Source organism: Drosophila montana, unplaced genomic scaffold (assembly GCF_035044405.1).
Source record: "Drosophila montana isolate Dmon_TW-CO22-7 unplaced genomic scaffold, ASM3504440v1 contig_1505_1, whole genome shotgun sequence".
In the NCBI taxonomy this organism is placed as follows: domain Eukaryota; kingdom Metazoa; phylum Arthropoda; class Insecta; order Diptera; family Drosophilidae; genus Drosophila; species Drosophila montana.
In genome coordinates, this window is record NW_026996452.1 from 2,874,643 (window position 1) to 2,896,869 (window position 22,227).

The 22,227-nt window shown below is 39.8% G+C and overlaps 1 protein-coding gene across 2 annotated transcripts; it reads left to right on the forward strand.

The window, feature by feature from the left end:
- Positions 1 to 3: 3 nt before the first annotated feature.
- Positions 4 to 21,462, forward strand: neur (E3 ubiquitin-protein ligase neur). 2 transcript variants are annotated; one of them, XM_064696776.1, is made up of 3 exons: positions 4 to 292; positions 17,927 to 19,659; positions 20,633 to 21,462. In XM_064696776.1, the coding sequence occupies exons 1-3, from the start codon at positions 268 to 270 to the stop codon at positions 20,882 to 20,884; spliced, it is 2,010 nt and encodes a 669-aa protein (XP_064552846.1). In that variant the 5' UTR covers positions 4 to 267; the 3' UTR covers positions 20,885 to 21,462. The 2 variants fall into 2 exon arrangements, with proteins under 2 accessions (XP_064552846.1, XP_064552838.1); XM_064696768.1 differs by lacking the exon at positions 4 to 292 and adding an exon at positions 7,784 to 8,269.
- Positions 21,463 to 22,227: the final 765 nt, after the last annotated feature.

A 22,227-nucleotide genomic window follows, 5' to 3' on the forward strand; every position in this document is an offset into this window, starting at 1 on the left:
AGTTTTATCGAATTGGCCTGCCGGCAGCCAACCAAAATAAAAGAAAATGTGGCCACAAGAAATAAAAATCGAATCAATTAATTGTTTTAAATTTCGTGCATAAAATATGTTACAGAACGCCTCAGTATACGGTTCCTTTCTAAATGAGCATACGGCAATCTAAGTGTGTGCAAATTATGAAATGTTGGTGAAAGCTTCAAGGAAATTTATACCAAAATATTCTAATCATTAGCTACTAATGAGTAAGCTGCATTAAATGCAGTAAGCATGGGTCAGTCGGCAGGTAAAATCGGTAAGTCAAATAAATTTGTAATGTGTTTGCATAGTGCATTATTAATATTGGGCCCACAAAGTGAGGTTTGTGTTATGCCTGTTATTCGACATGTAAGCTGCATGTAGGCTGCTTAGTATAAAGCTTTAAGTATAATGGTAAAATTTCTATAATGTATTCGCTAGATTCGCTATGGCACTATTGGCAATAGTTAAAAGTTGCCTGCCGCATTCCAATGGGGTTTGTGACCTTCCCTCGCCCCATGCACGCGTGCAGAAACAGCTGTTTGCCTTAGTGATGACACTGCGCGAGCTCTCGATAGTTTTGAAAACTACTCATTTAAAAGGCGTTACAACTTGAAAGTAAATTCAAAAATGTGGCAGCGCTGAAAACAAACTGCTGACTCTCGAGCTCGATATGATCCTAAAGATCTATAATATTCTGCTGAAAGGCTATGTACTTATTTAAGTAATTGCAATTACACGTTAATACACAGATAGAAATTAAATCCGCCAAGGAATTTTCTGTGCTATACAAGAATACCCTTTATTCGTTCGTTCCCCTTCTATGAAATATTATCTTAAATTAAATCTTCGAATCGATACGTTTCCTCATTCGAAATTATTTTTTCCCTATGCCTTCTTTCCTACTTGTATGTCTGCACTGGATTAATAGTTAACAACTTTGAGATTTATTGAGGTAGTATCAAAACTTATTATAAAACATGAAATAAAGTATAAATATGAATGTAATACTTCCTTAAAGGCACTTGACAAAGGAGCTTGGCTTCATCAAATACTCCCTGAAAATGGTTTGGTTAATACCTAAACCTATATTAATGACGATTTCAAATGTACTTATGTATATGTTACCTTTTAAAGAAACTAGAAATGCATCAGCAAACCATGGAATATCCTTTAAATAGGACTTATGCTTAATATTAATTACAACGCTTAGAAATGATCTGAATTAAATTAGGTACTTATTTTGTATATCGACATAGACACCGTTTTACCTAACAAAGCGCTCATAAAACACCTGTACAATGCGAGTGAGTACCCTTTTTATCCATTGGCCAAAGGTAACCTGTCTCTATGCAATAAGGACATCAAATCCTTAAGCAGCTTAGAGCTACAGAAAGTCAAAAATTCTGAAGTGCTCGACGCAAAGGAGTGAGAAGAACTCTCACGCGGCTATAAAAACAGTTTAGGCACCGGGATTTCAATCAATAGATGGGCGCGAACTTTGACGTAATGCAAGGACTGCGGGCTACAGGTGCCTGGCCAGTTACCTGTCCTGTTACCTGATTACAGTGCCCCGTTCTACCCCAACAGCAAATCAGTGTATATATTCCTGATTTCTATGATGATTTCTATGCAGCTGGTAGACAATAAATTATAGAGTTTATGGCAATGATTTCTCACAAAGCAGCTTGTCTGCAAGGAAAGGACAACGAAGGATAATGGAAAACCCAATAAGTGAAAATGCAGCGCACACATTTGCCAGCATATGGGCCAGGTAGGAAAACCGCACAACATTTTTGACCATGAACGAAACAAAGGCCAAGCAAGGACCTAACAAGGACCGGCTACGTATCAACCCATGTGACTTGCTAAATGCGCGAGTTTTCCCAATATTCAAACTTTCCGCAAACAGCTCCTAACGGGCCACAAGGCTGCATCCATAAGATACATTTCCCGTTGATTCCCGCTCTCCACATATGTTTTTGGCGGGTATTTTTCGTGGCAGGACGTGCAGGACGCGTCCCTGATATTTGATTAGCGTATGCGGATGCGACTGCAAAAGGAAGTGCAAACCCAAAAAAACGCTAGATTTTGATCGGTTTCACCCTCAACCTCACCCTCACCTACGTCCCGTCCTGCCGTGCTGCACAACTGCCGTAGTCGCAGCCGCAGGTATGCGGCACCCAAGAGGTTCGTCTCTATATATAGACTGTTTCCTATACATAAAATATACACATGTGTACACGGCAAACATTTTCGGCTAACATACAATAAAATTTTGGTTTAAATTTGTACTTTACGATCTTTATTTATTTTATCAAAATTAGAAAAGAAATTTCCTATATTTTGATTTAAATGTTAGAAGCCAAATTGTTCCTGCAATTTCTTCACTTTCTATATTTGTTTTTTTTTTTTGGCTTAATGAATAATAAAATTAACAGAGATATTATCTGTTAGCTTTACTTAAATTAAATTTAAATTTTTAAATTAAAAAGTTTACTTACCGTCCCGCTTAGAGCTTGAATATTTCAGAGGAAAGGCATTCTATATATATATCAATATCAATTGTATTAGTAATATTATTATTTAATTTGTTGTACTTTAACACTAACCAGCATTAAATTTCATACATATTCCTTTATTATTTAGTTAAAGACTCGATTATTCACTTAAATCTCTTCAATTTCTGCTTAAGCTAAATTTTGGTTAAGGTTCATTTTGTGTAAGCAACAAAATGATTTTGAAAGTAACCAAAATTTTTTACTGTGCATGGAATAATGCCTGCTGCTGTCGCTCTCAAGTGCTTGCATAATTTTCTTTCTTTTTCATTTCCTTGTCTTCAACCAGGATTAGTTTTCTATATTTATATACAATATATACACAACTGTTATTGGACTCTCTCTCTCTCTCTCTCTCTCTCTCTCTCTCTCTCTCTCTCTCTGTCTCTGTCTCTGGCTCATATGTGATCCTCGGGATCCTTTGCATATGTCGTTTTCTAATTAAACATGCCTTGGGCAACATTTTTCTTTGGATATTTGTTACACTTTTCGTCTCCGGGCTCTGTTCATTTTATTGATCCGAGTCCAAAGATAATCGAATGAGTTTTTCTTCAGCTGCTCTGCTCTGCCGTAACGTTATCCAGGTGTTTGCGATAAGGAATATCAAATATTTAAATTGCTTGAATCGAATTTTGACTTCTCCGCACGCTTCTCTCTTGCCCTTTTCCCATATGCGAAAAGTTTTTGTTGGAAATCAAAATCAAAACTCGTTTAGCTTGTGATAATATTCATATATTTTCAATTCTTAGCTTAGTATTTAGGTTTATGTAAAAAAAAAAAAAATACCCCATATCATATCTATTGCTGGCGCTAACTTATCTATAAACCACTTGAAGCCCTTTTCGTAATATATTCAATTAAAAAATAACTACTTTTCTGTGCTTATATTGTTATAGGTTTCAATTTAGATTGGCGACAATTTAATCAAGAACTTAGTTCACTTTTTTTTTTTATCTATTTCACGTTCGAGCTTAAACTTGTCTGTCAAGGTTTTACATTTACCTGATTATGCTGAAATTGAATAATAATAGCGGAATTGTGATAAGAAATTATATCGAGTTATTGATGTAAACTATTTTATGATATATTTTACACACTTCATTTTGAAGATATCATTCAATTGGATATCTAATATTATAAATTTATAAGTAAAAATTGAAAGCTAAATCTATGGAAAAAGTGATTTAATAAATCTATTTATTTAACTATTTTTTAAAAGAGAATATTTCAGAAGATATTTTTGGTTTATCAATAATTGTTATAGGATTTATTTGACTTTGAATTCTTAAATTCTGCCTTGATCAGGCCGAAGACTTGAATCTATCGTCAAGATATAGCTTTTTCATGTGTAGAGTAAAAGTTTACTATGATATTCAAATTGTTTCGTCTTAAAGTTTTTGAGCCGAGCCGAAATTCTAGCTCAATTTATTAATGATTAAATCCTAGTTTCAAACGAAACACTTCAATTTCAGCAAATATTGGAAGAACCTTTTCAAAAAGCTTTTGTGATTTTACAAAGATTTAATGTCCCGATTCGAGTTGAACTCGGGATTTTTTATACGGACTACATTAAAGGGAGAACTTAAGCAAAGAAAAGCTTAAAGCTTTAAAGCTCCGACTAGGCCACACAGCTTGTTTATTCTGGAAAAGCTCGATGTGTGAACCGAACCATTTTAAAAAGCGCTAATCGAGCGGTTCGATCAAGATTTAACTTGGTTCAACAAGCTTACAAGTATTAAGAGAACACGGCCCACCCATTAAAAGCTTTTAAGCTCTGTCTAGCTGCAGCTCGCGCTCAAGTTTTACCCGGACCTCATATAAAAATAGAGGACATTTGCGTTAACAAACGCTGACCGCAGGACGCGTGATCTTGTGGTTTTCTTTCTTTTTCTTTTAATTTTTTTTTTTTTTTTACTTTTTGTATTAAGTATGTGGACAACTGTTGTCGGAGATGCGAGCACTCTTGATGAAGGATAATAATTGCTTTGATGGCCAGACCGATGTCTGGTGGATGCTTTTACATACGTTGACAGCAGATGCAATTTGCCGGATCGGCAAGGATCAACAGAGGCGGCGGCGGCCAAAACGGACGGACAGACGGCCTGACAGAAAAGCATTTAAATTTTTGATAGTAAAGTGGAAATGCATATTCAGCATCCTGGCTGTGGCAGCAGGCGCAAGGAAATACAGCTGCTCTCGCTGAGCCTGGCCAAAGTACAAATACACCAAAAAAAAAATAATATGAAATAAAAAGGACACGCTGGCGAAACAGGAACCACAAGGAGACCAATGCAAAATTTTGCAAAAACCTACCCCCAAACAAATACGTGTAGATCGGTCGCATCTGTGGCTGCATTTCGCATTTTGAAAGGGTTTTTACAGTCGTTTGTTTTGTTTGTTTCGCTGGCAGCCACAACCAGGTGTAAATTTTACCTCGTCTTCTCGTTTATCCAACGTATGCATAGCGAAGAATTGGGTTTCCGAATCGTTTGTTGGGCTTGGCAAACACGTGGCGGACGTGCGCCAGTTGTCTGTCTTTGATAAGGCTCCTCCCTGCTTTATATTTATATATTAAATCATATGCGAAAAGTATTATTTTTATACTCCAATACACAAAGCGAAATGCAGCTGCTTGAAGTTCCGAATTGAACTAAGCTGAAGTTGGCCTCATTTACCTTAAAACATTCTAAGAATTTGAATATTTAAAATGTAGCCGCAAAATGTCTTATTTTAAGTATTTGCAGTCTTGTTTTTAGTCCTGTCGGAAATGTAGCAAAACAAAAATTTGTTTTAGTTCAATTAAGTAAGTCTCAATTTTTTTTTTTTTAACAATTTTAAAGTATCTAAAAATTATACTTCTAAGAAACTAAACATTCTAAGCACAAACATGGAATAAAGTAAAAGTTTACTTATTTAAAGAATTTGCTTATTTGAAATGGAGCCGCAAAATGTATTATTATACGTATTTGGAGTCTTCTTTTTAGTCAAAAAAAATCTCTAACTTAAAATCAATTCTCATCTCAAGAAATTTGAAACTTCTTCAGCTTTGAAGCGTTTTTTCGCTAAGTGTAGGCCCCCATGGCTAGCAGCCACGTCTCTCTGTCTGTCTGCCTGGGGGAGATAATTCTGCCTTTTTTCGTGCAGTATTCAAATTATTTTTAACTTTAGAATTTTTATTGCACATGTGAGTGTCCCCATTTGCAGAAATATACTCTAGAGTCGCGCTCTATAGAGTCGCTCGCTCGTTCGATCTCTCCCACAAACATTTGGAAACATCTGCTGGCTGGTTTAAGGTTGCCTACCTTCTTCTCCTTCTTCTCCCTCTGCTGCAACTTCTTCTATGTACTTGCCATTTGTCTTTGCCTTGACAATTGTCGACGTTCCGTTCTATGGCCTTTGGGTTCAAGGCTCTATTGTTCTCCGATGTCACATGGTTTTACGTAGCTCTATAGTTATTCTAACCGTACCATGCCATGGCTATTTAAATCAATATCTGTAGAAAATTGTCTTAAGCCAGCATTTAATGTAAATGCCAAACGAAAATTGTTATTCCTTTCTATAAAATAAAATGCCCAACGTCGATGATGATCTCATGTACATACACCTACATTCAGTCTTATATAGACAAATATAATAAAGATATGTATGTTATTTGGTTTGTAATTTCATTGAGTATTCCCGTGAATCATTATTAACTAATTTTATCAAAATCATTATCAACCTGATTTATTGCAATCGACTGCTTTACGACACGAATTTTCCACAATAATCGTTTTTACAACACTCCAAGTTTCAGGGGACTTCACAAATTTAGGTACTCCTAGGTGCAAAAACCCCAAAACCCCTCAAGTTTTTGCAATTAACAAATCTGGTGAAATAAATGTACATATGTACATATATTCTCTCAGCTGTCTTTGCTGATAAGATATTAAACCTCTAAAATTAAAAAATATTACCAGGATTAGTAAAACTTAATCTTAAATCTTAAACTTAATAAGATTGATAATTCCATATTAGAATTAATCTTGAATAAAAAGTAATTCTCTTTTGAGGTTAGGAATTCGCATGATATTCTCGTTTTTCCTTGAATCGAATTTCTTGGGAAATGCTTATTTTCGTGCGTGAGCTTAGAAATTGGCAAAATCTAAATGGAAACTCTTTTGTTTTCTCGATACGGTGTTTTTTTTTTATATTAAAAAAACACGTTGCAAACCCAACTTTTCCCAAATGAACTCTGCCAAGTTCACAAAAAGTAAAAAAAACAATTTACATACTATTCCAGTTTAATTTCGCGTATTAACACTCAACTCTGGGCAGCCAACAGACCTTATATCGCCCCATGGTGCCTAATAAAAAAGCGTCTTGAACTTTACTGAACTTTGGCCAGAAGTGCCGCAAAACAGTTAGCGGCGTCTTCGCAGCGCAAAAGAGCAACAGCAGCCTGGTCAAAATGCAGGCGGCTAACAAACCTGGCCTAGAACAGCCGCCGCCAGCAGCAGCAGCAACAACGAGCTGTGATCAAGGTGCACAACGATCAGGCAGCAGCAACAACAACTGCGTTGAGGAAATTATAAGGGAGGTTCAATACACGCGAAAGGCAGGCACAAAAGCGAAACCATAGTAAATAAGAAACAGCTGCAAGCCGCGCTGCGTCGGTGTCTTGCCTGCTGCTCTCTCTCTTGCGCTCTCTCACATTTTTTTTTTGAACATCCTCAAAGCTAGAGATGTGCACCTGAGTTTGGGGTTCGAGTCACGCGGTGCTTCTGCGCTATTAAAAAAAAAAAAAAGAAAGAAAATACATTCTGATCTCTTAGCTTTTACACACAGTATGGTGCAATCAATTACGGCCTGCTTAAGAGCGCGCTGCGCATGCACTAAGAGCTTGAGAAATATAAAAAAATATACAAGGAAATAATAGCTCCTCACTCAAATTTGGCAACTGCAAACGTAAGTAGATAGAAGACAGCATAACCATCATTTAAATAGAGCTTAAACTCAAAGACTTTGAGTCAAAGGATGCAAGCTTACACTCTGTTAGCCGCTCGGCAGATGCAGGCAAACGACACGAAACACACTCGTGCCTGTTTTGCGCTCACGCGCTCACCGCTGCTCAGCTGACGCTGGCGCTGACGCCGTCGCTAGCGGCGCAGCCTTTTTAGTTTGCCCGTTGCTGGCGCTGCAAAGAAGTTTCAGTTATAAAATAAACGTCGAAGTGTTTGGTACGCAGCTGGCACTGACGCTCGTTCGTTTCGTTTCGTTTCGTTTTGTCCGTGTTTGGTTCTTGTTCGCGTTTGTTTGTACCGTTGCAAACAACAATAAATATATAAAAATACCAAAATGTTTTAAATGTATAACAAACTCTATTTATGCCAAAAAATATTTGCCAACCAGCAAAGATTTTAGTTTTTGCCAAGCGCTTTTTGTCAGTTAGTTATTTTAAATTAATTTAACCGTTAACATGGGTCTATCGGATATACCAGCCAACTATATGCAACAAACCAGCCACAACCTGCAGCAACAACAACTTCATCATCATCATCATCACAATCATAATCATAATGCAGCAGCGGCTGCAGCGGCCGCCGCTCACGTTTTGGCCATGGAGAACAGCGAGCTCTTGATGAGTCCCAAGGACAAAATGTCCAGCAAAAAGAAAATGCATTTGCTGAAGAAAATCAAGAAACGCTTTGGACTCGGTTAGTACAATACAAAATGCAAATAAATAAACAATTCAATTCCATTCCATTCCATTATTTAACCGTAATTACAGCGTGCGAAAATTCGTCTTGAACTATATAAATAATTCATGGCAAAGCTACTTGAATTAAATTTTGCATATCTTGAAAATAATTCCCACATAATATTAACCCAGACGCGCGTTTATCATATGTGTGTATGTGTGTGTGTGTGTGTGCGTGCTGTTAATGAATGCGGCAAAGATAAATAAATACATTTAAACGCAAAAACAACAACAAACAGTTTTTGAATACATTAGCGTTTTTTCCCTTTAAATCATTCATAAAACTCTCAGCAAAAACCACTTGAGATTGTTTAAACAAACGCGATTCGCGTGTATCCAAGATTGAGTCTCCAAAGTTAGCTTTTCTAAAGGGCATAAAATGTTGTGTGAGGTTTTGCAAACTAAGCTTGAGATTTTATGGTTCAAAATCTGCGTCTTCACAGATCTTAAAACTCCCCTTTCCATGTCTTATATGAAATTAAGCTTAATTAAAACTGAAGATATTCGTATAGACTTTAGTTTTTAAGAAAACATTTTAGATGAATAATAACACATATTCTTTGTGTTTTAGTTTAGACCTAATTTAAGAGCATAAAAGCAGCTAAAACATTTTAAAAGTTAATATTTCCAAGAATTTCTGAACAATTTCCAACACTAACACATTCACCGGAAGTGCCTCTTGAACTCCTCTCGATCTCTCATCAACGAAAAGAAAACAGAAACAATTTGCAAAGTCTCCATACGTTAAATGAACCAAAAAATCGAAACATACATAAACATATATAGCACACATACCACAACAGGGGCGATTATGTTTATCATAGCGATTACTGCGCTCAGTTTTTGACATTTTGTTTTGATTTAATGCAGCTGGAAAAGCCTCTCTTGGCACGCTCTCGCTCTTCGCTCTTGTTCTGCAGGCGGAGCAGCAGAAGGTAAACTACGGGAGAATAAAAAAAGTCTTACCAAGCCCCAAGCCAATGACGCATACATTACGACTTGCCACCACACCCCCTTTTCCCCGTGGACAGGCCCTCCAAGTCTGGCCAAATGCCCCATTCAGCAGTCGCTCGTTGTTGTAGTAGTTGGATTTGTACGCGAAGCGCCGTTGCCGCCGTCGGCAACTGGGCAAAGCAGCAGCCAAAGCAAAGCAACAAAAAAGCAGGCAGAAGACAAGCTTTAAAGTGCGGTTGGAGAGGGGGGCGGCGGCGGCGGCTTAAGGCGAGTTGTAGCTGCGTTTTTAGGCTTACCCGTTGCCCCTTCCAATTTCATTCCAGTTCGTTTTGAACGTGCGGCATTTGCGCTGCGTATCGGTAATCAATGAAATTACTTTGTTTTTGTTGTTGCTGCCTGGAATCAGCTGCTTGTTGCTGTATTTGTTGTCTTTGTTTTTTCTCTATTACACTTTGTTAGCAGCTATTGTTGTTGTCATGTCTTCTGCTTCTTGCCCGTTGGCATGCCATAGACACAGCCGTCGCTTTTGACTTTGGCTTTGGTTTATCTGCTTTTACTTGAGCTTCTCACGGTTTACTTTTGCTGCTGTTGTTGCTGGCGCTGCCAACTTCACTCAAATTTCAAATGCATTCTGCGGGCTTCATTTGTTACGCGCCGACAAATATTTGCTCAGCAGCGCATCTCACACTCCCCCGAAGCACACACACATACATATGTAAATATTTATGTATAAGCGATAAAACAAAATCGCACAACTTTCAATTGCTTCTCTCTTAATTTTGGTTTGCTTTGCCTATGAGCTCATGAGTGCCGCTTCTGATGCGTCATTCTTTGAACACTGCAAATACACACACACACACACACACACACACAAAATATTTGAAACTTATTTCTAATTTTGGTCAAGCTGATATTTATTTAGATAACAGCGTGCGTATTGGCGATCGCAATTTGTGTAGAGTATACATACACACTTTCCAGGAAGAGCGCAACTAATTATCATTTGAAGAGAGTCTGCCTAACCCCTAACGCCTCTTAGGCGCTCATTTAAAATTGCATGTATTGGGTTATTTTCGTGCAGCTCAAGAGCTTTAAGGCTTTAGAGCTATAAGGAAACTGTTCTTTATATATTATAAAGTACATTTTACAGTTCTTAGAACAAAATAGCTGCGCTTTTGCACTCAAATAAAACATTTTTATCACAGTGACCCACATAGTTTTCATTTTTCTTCTCCTGTGTTTATCAGTTAATGAACCAGCCTGCCAGCTGAGCACATGCAATGCTCGGGCATACATATCTATCTACTGAGAAATATTGTTAACAGTTTGCCAGGCGAATAGATAATAGTTGTCGTACACCCTATAGATACACGATAAAACCGTCTTGGGTGTCGCAACAACGGGCAGGTAGCAACAGGTAAGGCCAAGATGCGGGTCTGGACAAACAGCTGCCTTCCACTAGGCTCTCGGCAATTAACTCACTCAAAAGGTGGCCCAAGAGGCAACTCGCACCAATTATGCACGCCCTGGTCGACAGTCGACTGGCCAGATAAATCAAACGCTAGATACATAGAGATATACCTACGGGCCGTATCAGCCAAGTCCAAAAAAATCCAGCTGTTCATCGATTGGCTTTTTATTTCGGGCTTGTGTTCTTGTTTCGCTGTCGTGTTTTATTTTTTTTATTTATATATTTTTTTGTGGCGCTGCGTTTGCATTATATTAAAGGTTGGCTGTTCGTTAATGTGTCGGCAACTAGATTTTTCGCCTATGTTGCGCATAAGTTACGCTACTTTTTCGCAGCTGTGCGCAGCTGTTATGCATAATTATGAAGAGAATATCAAAATTTACATGATGCGCCTATTAGCTGAGCTAATTTTAGCTCGATGGAACATCTGAAAGGAAAATGACAATTAAGAGCACAAAGTCATGCAAATTTGGACGGGCTTGAGCCAGACTTAAGCAGCGCTAAAAAAGCGCATATAAGAGAGTAACCGCTGGCACGTACAGTTATTACGCTTTTCCAAGTAATAAATACGTGATAAAACAATAAAAATCCACTTGCATTATTATCTACTCAAATGCATTGTTATAATGTTATAATGATGTGTAAGCTCTTCAGCTGTCTAGGTCTATTAAGCGCGTGCTTGTGTCTCGCTCACTCGCTCTCTCTCCCTCGCTATGCCTGAGTGATTTAATTACGAAGAGGCAGAAGCTGAAGTGGTCTAAGAGCAGAGCAGAGGGGCTGCGACGCTGCTGTGCAGTCAAGTGCGCCGGCCTCTCACATATGTGTGAGGAAATGCACTGTGTAGATGTATGTGTGCATATGTATGTATGTAACTCTTCACAAGCCCTTTCTCATCAAACGTAGAAACAATTGCAACGCTTCGATAAACAACAACACAACGAAACGGAAGAGCGTCAAGTCCGCCATCTTATCTTTATAAAGTATACATAGCTTATGTTATTTTCATACTTTATGAATATCTACATATGTATGTATGTATGTATGTATGTACATTTCTTCAACTGAAACGGGCTCCAATTCCTATTTTGAGCGCTGCGCTAGCTTCTTGCCAGGGGTCGCATGCTTCGGTGCGCATATGGAAAACAACCAAAAGTCCCGCCCCACCCTCTTCAGACACCCATATAGACAGACAAGACTCATAAACAGCGCAACTTGTAAAAATAAACCATGTAAAATTTGATTTGGCCACCCTCGCGGCAGCTAATTATACACATGTACAAAAATTTGTTTGTGTGCGTGTGTGTGTGTGTTTGATAGATTGAGACAATATTGTGACGCTGGCAGTCATTGAACCCTTGAGGTGTGATCAATATATTTTCAGCTAAAGCGCTACAGGAACTTGCAGCGAGTGCAACTCAAACTGTAGTGCCCACTGTCAATGAATTGTGACTCACTATGACATGGGAAATTCAGCTGCAGGGAAATTTAACAGTTGTTGCTCTCACATTTAAACAATATCACAATTGTTGCCATTACTTTTACTCTTTAACAAACACACACACAAACACACGCACATCAAATTGTCATGCATCCCATGGCAGTGTCATCAGATTTCGCTTAATCGCATAAAAAGTGCATTGTACGACTGCAGCAGCAGCAGCAGCAGCAACAACAACAAAAACATCACTCCATAGTTTTGACCTCTTGCCGGCCCTCGGCTATCGTCGGCCGTTTATTGTGCAATTATTTCTTGTTCTTTTATTATATGTGTGTATGTTTTGTTTTTTTTTTTTTTTTGCACGCTCTATGGACAATTTGCTCATTTGTGCTTTTACGGCTTCTAAAGTTGCATTGTGTTAGAGCGGGCGGCAGACAGTGCGAGGCGGAGTGTGAGTATGTGTAATTGGCCTGATGCTTTTGCGGTTTCCGCTGCGGCAGAGCGGAAGCGGTTTTGCATGCACCAGAAGAAAACAGCAACAAGTTGCAGAGCGGGCAGCCGTGTCAAGTGCGTTCTATCTCGCTCACACACTCTCTTAGAAAGCACAAATTTGTATTTGAAATTGACGTCAGCGCTTCTGGCCTACGCACCGGTTTTTTGTTGTTCTGTCATAGGTTATAGGTCACGTGTCGCCCAACATTGTCATTGTTGCCCACGTGCGTAGGCAATTTGGAACGTGTGGCAACAATTAACGCGAAGGCCTCTTTAATTATTGCCGGAAATGCTTGACAATTAAAGTAAAGGCGTGCAGGCGGCGGTGGCGGTGGCGGTGTAGATCGATTACAAAGTGTATCAATTGATGCGGCCCACGTTGCCACTGCGTTTGCGTTTGGTCAGTTGACAAATGAGCACGACTTTGAGTGGGCGCTCTCTTCGATGGCGTGTGCTTTCGCTTAAGCTTCAACTTGTAGGCTTGTCCAACTAAAAGCCCACATATTAACTCTCATTTAAGACGCCCCAGCCCACACATACCAATACATACACACGATCACAGGGAAAATTAGTTAGAAAAAAAAAAAAGAAATTGTTGATAAAGAAACCACTCGAATAGTTATTTGCTTCAAGGCTTGATTCATGCTGTTGATATGAAAAGCTTTATTTAAATTACTTTACAAATCCTTCAATTCGTTCTATAGTATATCTGAGCTCTATATAAAGCTACGCTAACTAATAAGCTTTTCTTAATAAACTGAGCTCGGTGCTTTAATTAATAACTATCGAAAAATTAGTTGGAAACCGTCTCCAATCTGTGCTCCTCTTAAAGCAAAGTTTTAGAATTATCGACTGATTAAATGCCTTGAAGAATGGTTTTTCTTAATTATTTGATCCCTTCCATATTGCAGCATCAACGCTTAAAGCTCTTTTAAAGCTCATTTCCTTCTTACTCTGCAAAGACTTTGAACTTAAAGCTTTGCCGTTACCATGGTTAATCTTAAAGCTATTGTTTCTTAACACAACACTTTTTAGGCACGCTTAAAAATCACATGACTTCATTTAATATTTGCCTTGGCCCAAGCTCAATTTAAAGATAAACAATCCTCAAAAATCTCTAGACTTAAAGCTTGTAAATATCTTGCAGTGCTCTTCGAGTTTCTTCAAATTTCAACCTAATGATTAGTCGGCCCCAAATGATTTCTAACGATCAATTTACAGCCAGTCGCTGTTTTGTGCTTTGTGATCTTCATCATTGATCTGTTAGATGAAGCGGCTAACAATGGCCCGACTGGGCAATTTGAGTGCTACCTCAGCCATTTTTATGACACCTGCATGATTTTCACATTTTTGTTATTCTATTTTTTTTCGCTTTTCGCTTTTCAGTTTTCCACCCGCTAGCTGCAAAGGCAGCTGCGGCTGCCCCTTTTAAGAGTTTACTCATCGCTGCAGTTGCAATTATTGTAGCTTGTTACAGGTTTTTCAGCCGAAAATAGTCAAGCATCCACAATATATATATATATATATCTATCTATGCTCCTATATATACAAATTTGGAGTCGTGGGAATTTTTTTATTTTTTGCTCACGGCCAGCGTGGGAAATGTTTGAGACGCGTCTGCACTCAACGGTAAATCAGGTTTTTCCTTTAACCAAAAAAAAAGAAGTACGAAAATTTGCCTGCGATCGTTTGGCAGATCGTTCGCATCGTTTTCAGCTCGGCTCAGCTCGGCTCGGACACGTTTGCCAATTTCGATGATGTCGAATGTCGGTTGTCGGTTGTCGGCAAAACTCCAAAAAGCTCTGAACTCGGCAGCTGAACTTGTGCAGTCCCTGAATGATCGTAATGTGTGCCACAGATTGGCCAATTTGTGTATAAGCTGATCCTTAGAGTAACAACCTAATTGCACCGAAAAGAAATATTCAAATTGCATTGATGTCTATCAGATCTACAGATATCCACATCACAGATCGTTTCGCTGAGATCAAATCCATTCTGCTGCTGCTCTCTACAGAGATCAAGTTGTCTCTTTAATGGTTCATTAACGATCGATAAATATATTATCGCGACTATTAGAGATACGCAAACACAATATGATCACTTCATTTGATCAACAATCAATTCTTCCATGATATATTCAAAAAGGATTCCATTTTATCATGTGGATCACATCGTGAGTCTCTACTCCACAGATCTATATTTAATTGATCACCGCTTGCAAAGGTCATTAGATATTTCTACTTCTACTTCACTTCAACTGATCAATAGATAATTTATATATGTCTAGCCGCGATCGTGTGGCTTTAGGGATCTACATATATTGTATATGATCGCAATTGTTGACTGCTGAGTTCTACAAGTTCTATCTTCCCCATATTTGTCGATATCTATACTATGATCGTTTCAGCTGATCATTAACACATGTTGATCTAATGAAAGAAGGAAATTTTCTTAAAATCGAATCTATGTAGAACTGATCTATAGGTAATTATGTATAACTATGAAAGATCCGACTCAGTTTTTACGAATTTGCAATTATGTGATCATTTCTGTAGATCATTTACTCTCTCTCTCTCTCTCTCTCTCTCTCTCTCTCTCTCTTTCTTTATTCCTCTCGCTCCCTCTACTATCGATCTCTAAACTCATTTTATCCTTGTCCCCACGATCATTAATGAGATCTTCAGTAATCATTATCCATCCGGCTGTGCTCATCATGATCGCAATCCCATTGTCCAATTGAGCGCAGCTAGCTGCGGGCCCAGCTAATTAATTGACCAAGTTGTGACCAGCTAATTGATATGATCGTCGCGTAGCGCGTTAACCGTTTGATTTAAGCGTTGGTTCGATCAAAGAATAAAATGAAGAAAACATGATATTACGAGTATTTCATTCATTCATGTCGACAACGTCTGGACTATTGAGGTCTGCGTCTGTGTTCTCTGTCTCTGTCTGTGTCTGTGGCAAAAAGTAGGCGTCGCCGTTGCCGCCAGGCGACATCCTGCAGCTAATAAGCCCCAATACACGTAGACGACAACAAAGAAGAAGCAGCAGCAAAAGTGGAGCCGGCCAAAACGTGATTTCCGACTTCCTCGTTGCGGCCATTTATATCATAAATATTGATGCAATGCATTCTGCGCCAATGTAGCTGTGCTGCAGATCTTTGCTATTATTTTAACTGGTTTGGGCTGTGCTCTCGGCCAAGCGGAAGTCGAGCTGCTGCCACTGCTGCTGCTTCCTTTGGCCCAGACTTCCGGGCTGTGCCGGAAGCGCGCTTAGCATATGAGCATGAGTTCTGCTTCTGCTGCGTTCTACTTGAACTCCAGCCACACAGATTTTTCAGCTCAAATGCAGCTCCCCCCTCTCTTTCTCGCTCTCTCTCTTTCACTCTGCACCCCTATATGATGGTCGGGGCAACGAACGCATTGAATTTCAACCCTCGATGCAGATACTTTGCCTTGTCTCTAGCTTAGTTTCGAAATTTTGTTCTTTTAAGCGCTTTTTCGTAATTTGAACATCTGTCGTTTTTTTGTTTTTTTTTTGTATTATTTTTCTCAGTCTCTCGCTTTTGTATTTGTTTCGCCAGCAACCCCTGTTGATCGCCTTGCTACCCTTAGTTGCATACAGAGGGTTGTTTTACCTGTCTCGCTGCAGCTGCCGCAAGGCATGGCAAGGCAACGCCTTGGCGTACGGCCAGCTGCCACATGCCGCCTGATCAAATAATCCACAAAAGGATCCTTCAAGACGCCTGCTGTGACTGTGTGCGTGTGTGTGTGTGTGTGTGTGTGACCCATTCCTGAGACGCTGCCACGCGCCGCATATCAACATGGTAATCAGCCCGCCGCCGTCTGTTTGATCTCTCGTCCCATTTTCTTTGGGCCTCTTTTGCAACTGTTGCTGGCATGCCGCCGCATTCCATATGCCATGCCCCAATGCCAGAAACCTGTCGCCAATGCCCCGATACCTCGATCATTATTAATATCGCAGCTAACTGGAGCTTGCTCTTTGCCATGCGTCTGGTAATTGTCAGGCAGCTGCTGTTACTCTCAAGGGCTCGCAAGGTGCAATAATTGCAATAATCTGTCGAAAAGCTATTCGAATAAATATTTAATTAGGATCTGGTGAGCAGCGGCTATCTGCAAGATATCGTTTCGACTTAAGATATGAAAGATTTATCTTCAAGCCAAACTATTTAACATGAACATTTCTACGATCTGGCATCTTCTTACCCAACCATGTAATAAGTCTTTTGGTTCTAAGATTATTGCTTACAATTTTCCAGCTACGTCTTAGTTTTGAATTACGTAAAGTTAAATTCGTATTCTTAGTCTTTCAGTTATTTGAGCAGGCATTTAAATGCGATCTGGCAACTCTTGTTGCCCAACCTCCTTACCATCAGTTACAATTACCAGCTACATTTTATAGCAAATAGCAGCATCGTCTCGAGTTACATTCAGTCAAAGGAAATAGTTTTTCACGCAGGTAGACTCCACACACACACACACACTCTGGAGAAATCCAACGAACCGTACGGATTCCTAAGCCATGTGCTAGTTCTCATATTACAAACTCTTAACAGTAGCCCCTGGCATAAGGCATTAACCCCTTCGGCAAGTACCCCTAAAAGTTAGATGGCTCAGCACGTGACTTTGATGTGCTCGGCAGATTATTGAACTCTTTTCTTTTTTCAAATTGACAATTCTTTTAAAATTTCATTTCGATCAACGTTCGATATGCCTGCGACAATGTGTGGCAGCTGTTGCCATACGAGCTTCTCGGAAGAGTTCAAGTGTTATGTGCATGGAGTTCCATAGAAAGGTATGTGGAGTATATGTATGTGACGAAATGCTCAGTGTTGCAGTGTTGTCAAGCGTTTCCTGGCCGAGAAAGAGAAGGAAAGCTATGATAGTGTTATATTTAACTCTAAGACATCATTTAAAGCATTTTAAATCGTTTACTCACACTGAAATTGGCAAAACACAGCTTAAATCTCAACTAGAGACTGAATACAATTGAAGCTTACCTTAGCTTAAAGCTTAACTAATTTACTGTATTCTCATCTGGCTCTTTTGGCTTGAGCTACAAGAATTGTATCGCAAACAATTAAAACAAGTTGTAAGCTTAAAAACGCAATCAAAAGCTTTAAAGCTGAAAGCTTCTGTTTAATGTGCTTTAAAAAGCTTTAAGCTTTGCAATTTGCTGCGCTCTTTGTCAAGTCGCTGACTCACTTTTACTCATTCTTTCTCTTTCTTTTGCACTTGCAGTTCGCCGTTCTCCCTCCTCCTGTCCGGGCCCCAACAATTTGCCGCCCCTGCAATTCCATACGGTGCACGGCGACAATATACGCATCTCCAGGGATGGAACGCTGGCGCGTCGCTTCGAGAGCTTCTGCCGTGCGATCACATTCTCGGCACGTCCGGTGCGCATCAATGAACGGATTTGCGTCAAGTTTGCCGAAATCTCGAACAACTGGAACGGCGGCATACGCTTCGGTTTCACCAGCAACGACCCGGCCACACTGGAGGGCGCCCTGCCCAAATATGCCTGCCCCGATCTGACCAATCGGCCCGGTTTCTGGGCGAAGGCGCTGCACGAGCAATACTGCGAGAAGGACAACATTTTGTACTATTATGTGAACAATGCCGGCGATGTCATCTATGGCATCAACAACGAGGAGAAGGGCGTCATATTATCCGGCATCGATACGCGCGGCCTGCTCTGGACTGTGATCGACATCTACGGCAATTGCACGGGCATTGAGTTTCTCGACGCGCGCATTTACATGTACCAACAGCAGCAGCAGCAACAGTTGCAGCTGCAGCAGCAACAGTTGCCCCAGCAGCAGCAACAGCAGCAACAGTTGCCCCAGCAACAGCTCGCCGCGCATCATCCTCTCCAGCAATCGCGTCGCTCGCTGCCCGGCGGCACCGGAGTCGTTGTAGATCACGAGCTGGAGCGTCATGTGATGCCGTCGCTACAGTCGCTGCATTTGGCCGGCACGGCTGCGGCCGGCATTATTGAGCACGATCTGGCGAATGGCCTGCCGCCGTTGCGCTACAATGCCAACGGACGGCTGATACCGGTGCCCTTTCACATCACCAAGGGACGGAATGTGCGGCTGTCGCACGATCGGTTTGTCGCCTCACGCACCGAGTCGGACTTCTGCCAGGGCTATGTGTTCACGGCACGGCCGATACGCATTGGCGAGAAGCTGATTGTCCAGGTGCTCAAGACGGAGCAGATGTATGTGGGCGCCTTGGCCCTGGGGCTGACCTCGTGCAATCCGGCCTTGCTGCAGCCAAATGATTTGCCCAACGATTCGGATTTCTTGCTCGATCGTCCCGAATATTGGGTCGTTAGCAAGGATATCGCTGCGGCGCCGCAGCGCGGCGATGAGATCGCCTTCTTTGTGGCGCCCAACGGCGAGGTGAGCATCAGCAAGAACAATGGCCCGGCCGTCGTCGTCATGCATGTGGATCAATCGCTGCAGCTGTGGGCATTCCTCGATGTCTACGGCTCGACGCAATCGCTGCGCATGTTCCGCCAGCAGCTGCCCAATATGGTCGCCTACCCATCCCAGCCGCAGATAAGCGCCGCTGCTGCTGCTGCAGCTGCTGCCACAACTGCCGCCAGCTCACGGATACTGCCGATGGCCGAGTCGCTGAACAGCCTGAATGCCGGCCAGATGCTGGCCGCATCCAAAATGCAACTGAACGTTACCCAGTCGAGCGGCACATTGGCCTCCAATGCCGGCAATGGCAGCCGCATGATCAGCATGCCCTCCAACGGGGACATCCTGCAGATACAGCCAAATGGCGGCGGCACAGTGCTCGTCGTTAATCTGCCGCCTGCCAGCAGCTCGCATGATCTCAACGGACAGCTGGCCGGACGGCAGGCGGCAAGCGCTGCGGCCACCGTGACCAGCAGCGGCATCTTGGCCGGCGCCTGCTCCAGCGGCACATTGATCAGCACCACCAGCAGTCAGCAATATATTGAGGTGAGTTGAATGAATAAAGAAATAAAAGCAAAGAGATTCAATGTCCATCAATATAGCTGACATTTCTTAGGCGAGCCCCAAAGAGCTCCTGCTTGTTACTTTTTAACAATCTGGCAGCACTAAAAATTGCAACCTTATTGTTAAGTTGGCTGCGCCAGCTCTACATTTAACAACATTCGTAGAATATTAATACAAAATTTATTCAATTAGTGTTTTTCGAAAACAACTTGATTTCTAGTCAATCAAACAAGAGTCTATCCAAAATATGATGCGATTAAAAAATTGTTTGACGGCCTTTTTTTCTATTCGTCCATAAAATGTGCAGACATGGCCTATAAAATTTCATTGTACTTGTGCGATTTTAAGATTATTTCCTTATTTAATAAGGAAAGAATCTAAATCTCCAATTTTCTCATTTTAATTTTGAATGGAAATACTTCAAACTCCAACTATTTGGCAGGACTACATATATGTGTCCTCTTGTTAAGTTGGCTGCGCCAACTCTACATCTAGTTACATTCGTAGAATGTTAATCACAAAAATGGATTCCATTAGTGTGTTACTTTTCCAAAAGCAAATTGAGCTCTAATTAGTCAAACACTCAAGAGGTTAATTGAAATAGAATATATAAAAAAATAAATGTTAAATTTTGAGAGCCAGCTTTTAGAGATTTTCTAATTGTCACTAACATATTGCCTGTGCTTGTGAGATTTTAAGATTATTTCCTTATTTAAGGAAAGAATCGAAATCTCCAAATTTCTCATTTTTATTTTGGCTATCTGGCAGCACCACAAATATGTGTACCCCTGTTAAGTTGGCTGCGCTTGTGAAATGAAATCGAATTCCTAATTGAATCTATGAGAATAAATAATTATCAAATACCCTTATTCAAATACAATACTAATGTATTCTAATGTATTAATAATACTAATACCAATACTAATGTATGCTCTTTTCTCTGATACCCATGCAGCCCGTGGCCCAAAGCAGCAGCACACTGAACGGCACCAAATGGAAGGACAGTCTCAGCGACCAGCAGAGCACCGATTCCAGCGCCGAGTGCACCATCTGCTATGAGAATCCCATTGATTCGGTGCTCTACATGTGCGGGCATATGTGCATGTGCTACGATTGCGCCATCGAGCAGTGGCGCGGCGTTGGCGGCGGTCAGTGTCCGCTCTGCCGAGCCGTCATACGCGACGTAATACGCACCTACACCACGTAGGCAGCCAAAGCAGTTACCCAAAAAAACAATAAACTAAATGCACACAAAGAAAACCCTCGTCTATTACCGCACACACACACACACACACAACGCATTTTCTGCGAAAGACGCAGCAATTTCCTAAATTTGAACTCGCAATCGAAATAAGCAAAAACTATAAATTTAATGTTTAGCAAGAGATTTGTAAGAAGCGCAAAAAAAAAACATTTTTAAAAAAACTATCAACACAAATTCATCAATGAATTTTTTAAAGCAACTAGTAACTAGAAACAATTAACTGATATTTTTGCAAGTAACTGAAAGAGAAAGGCAAAAAACTTCAAAAAAGAGAACTAGTAGAAGAAAAAAAACAAAAGGAACACTTTGACTTTATTTATGCTTAACCTTAGCTCTACACGTATGTTTAGTATAAATATTTAATTTTTTGTGATTTTAATGCTAAGTGCTGCGGGGCGACAAGCCAAAAGAATTGTTCAATTTAATTCAATTGATTTAAATATATATATATTTAATTTTTTTTTTAAGAATTCAATTGCGATGTATTAGCATGTTATATAAATATATAAAAAACCAAAGTATTTTTGTATAGCTCTTAATTTCGTAACGTGAGACAAAAAGTTGTTGCAAATTTACGTAGTTTTTCTAAAATGGCAAAAATTTCCAAATCCTGTGCAAAAGAATTGAAACACAAAATCAACTTAATATATTGTATTTGTTTATTTGGCGTATTTTTAAATCATTTTGGTGCTAAATGTTTGGATTGTAGTATGAAATTGTTAAGGTATATATGAAAAATTTTGTTTAAGCTTGCAGCAACTATATAAAATGCACATTGAAGAAGTTGAAAGAACAAGAAAAGTATATATATAGAAGAACCAAAACTCTGCCGTCAACTTTACATTTTTAAATAAATGCATACACTAATAAACTTAAAAAATAAAGAAATAAAAAACACCAAAAGAAAAACAAAAAAACTATTTTAAGCACGAAATGTTAAGAAAAATGTTGTTCAGCCAATTAATTTTGCACCAAAATAGACAAAAATATCAGATTTAAGTTTAATTTTTAAGTACTTAAGTTAATTTCTAGTCAACGAATTATGCTGAAGTTTACTATAAAAGACGATTTCATTCGAAAGAAAATTATAAAAATAAACAATGCACGCTATGCAACTTTAAAGAGACGCATTTTATGAATAACTACAATTAAGTAGTGCACAGTTATAAACATAAAAAAAAAAAACAAAACAAAAAAAATACACTACATAGAACAAAAGACTTTGCTTGAAACAAATATTGAAATAAAATGGATATGAACTAAAACCATTTAAAAGAAAATGAAAA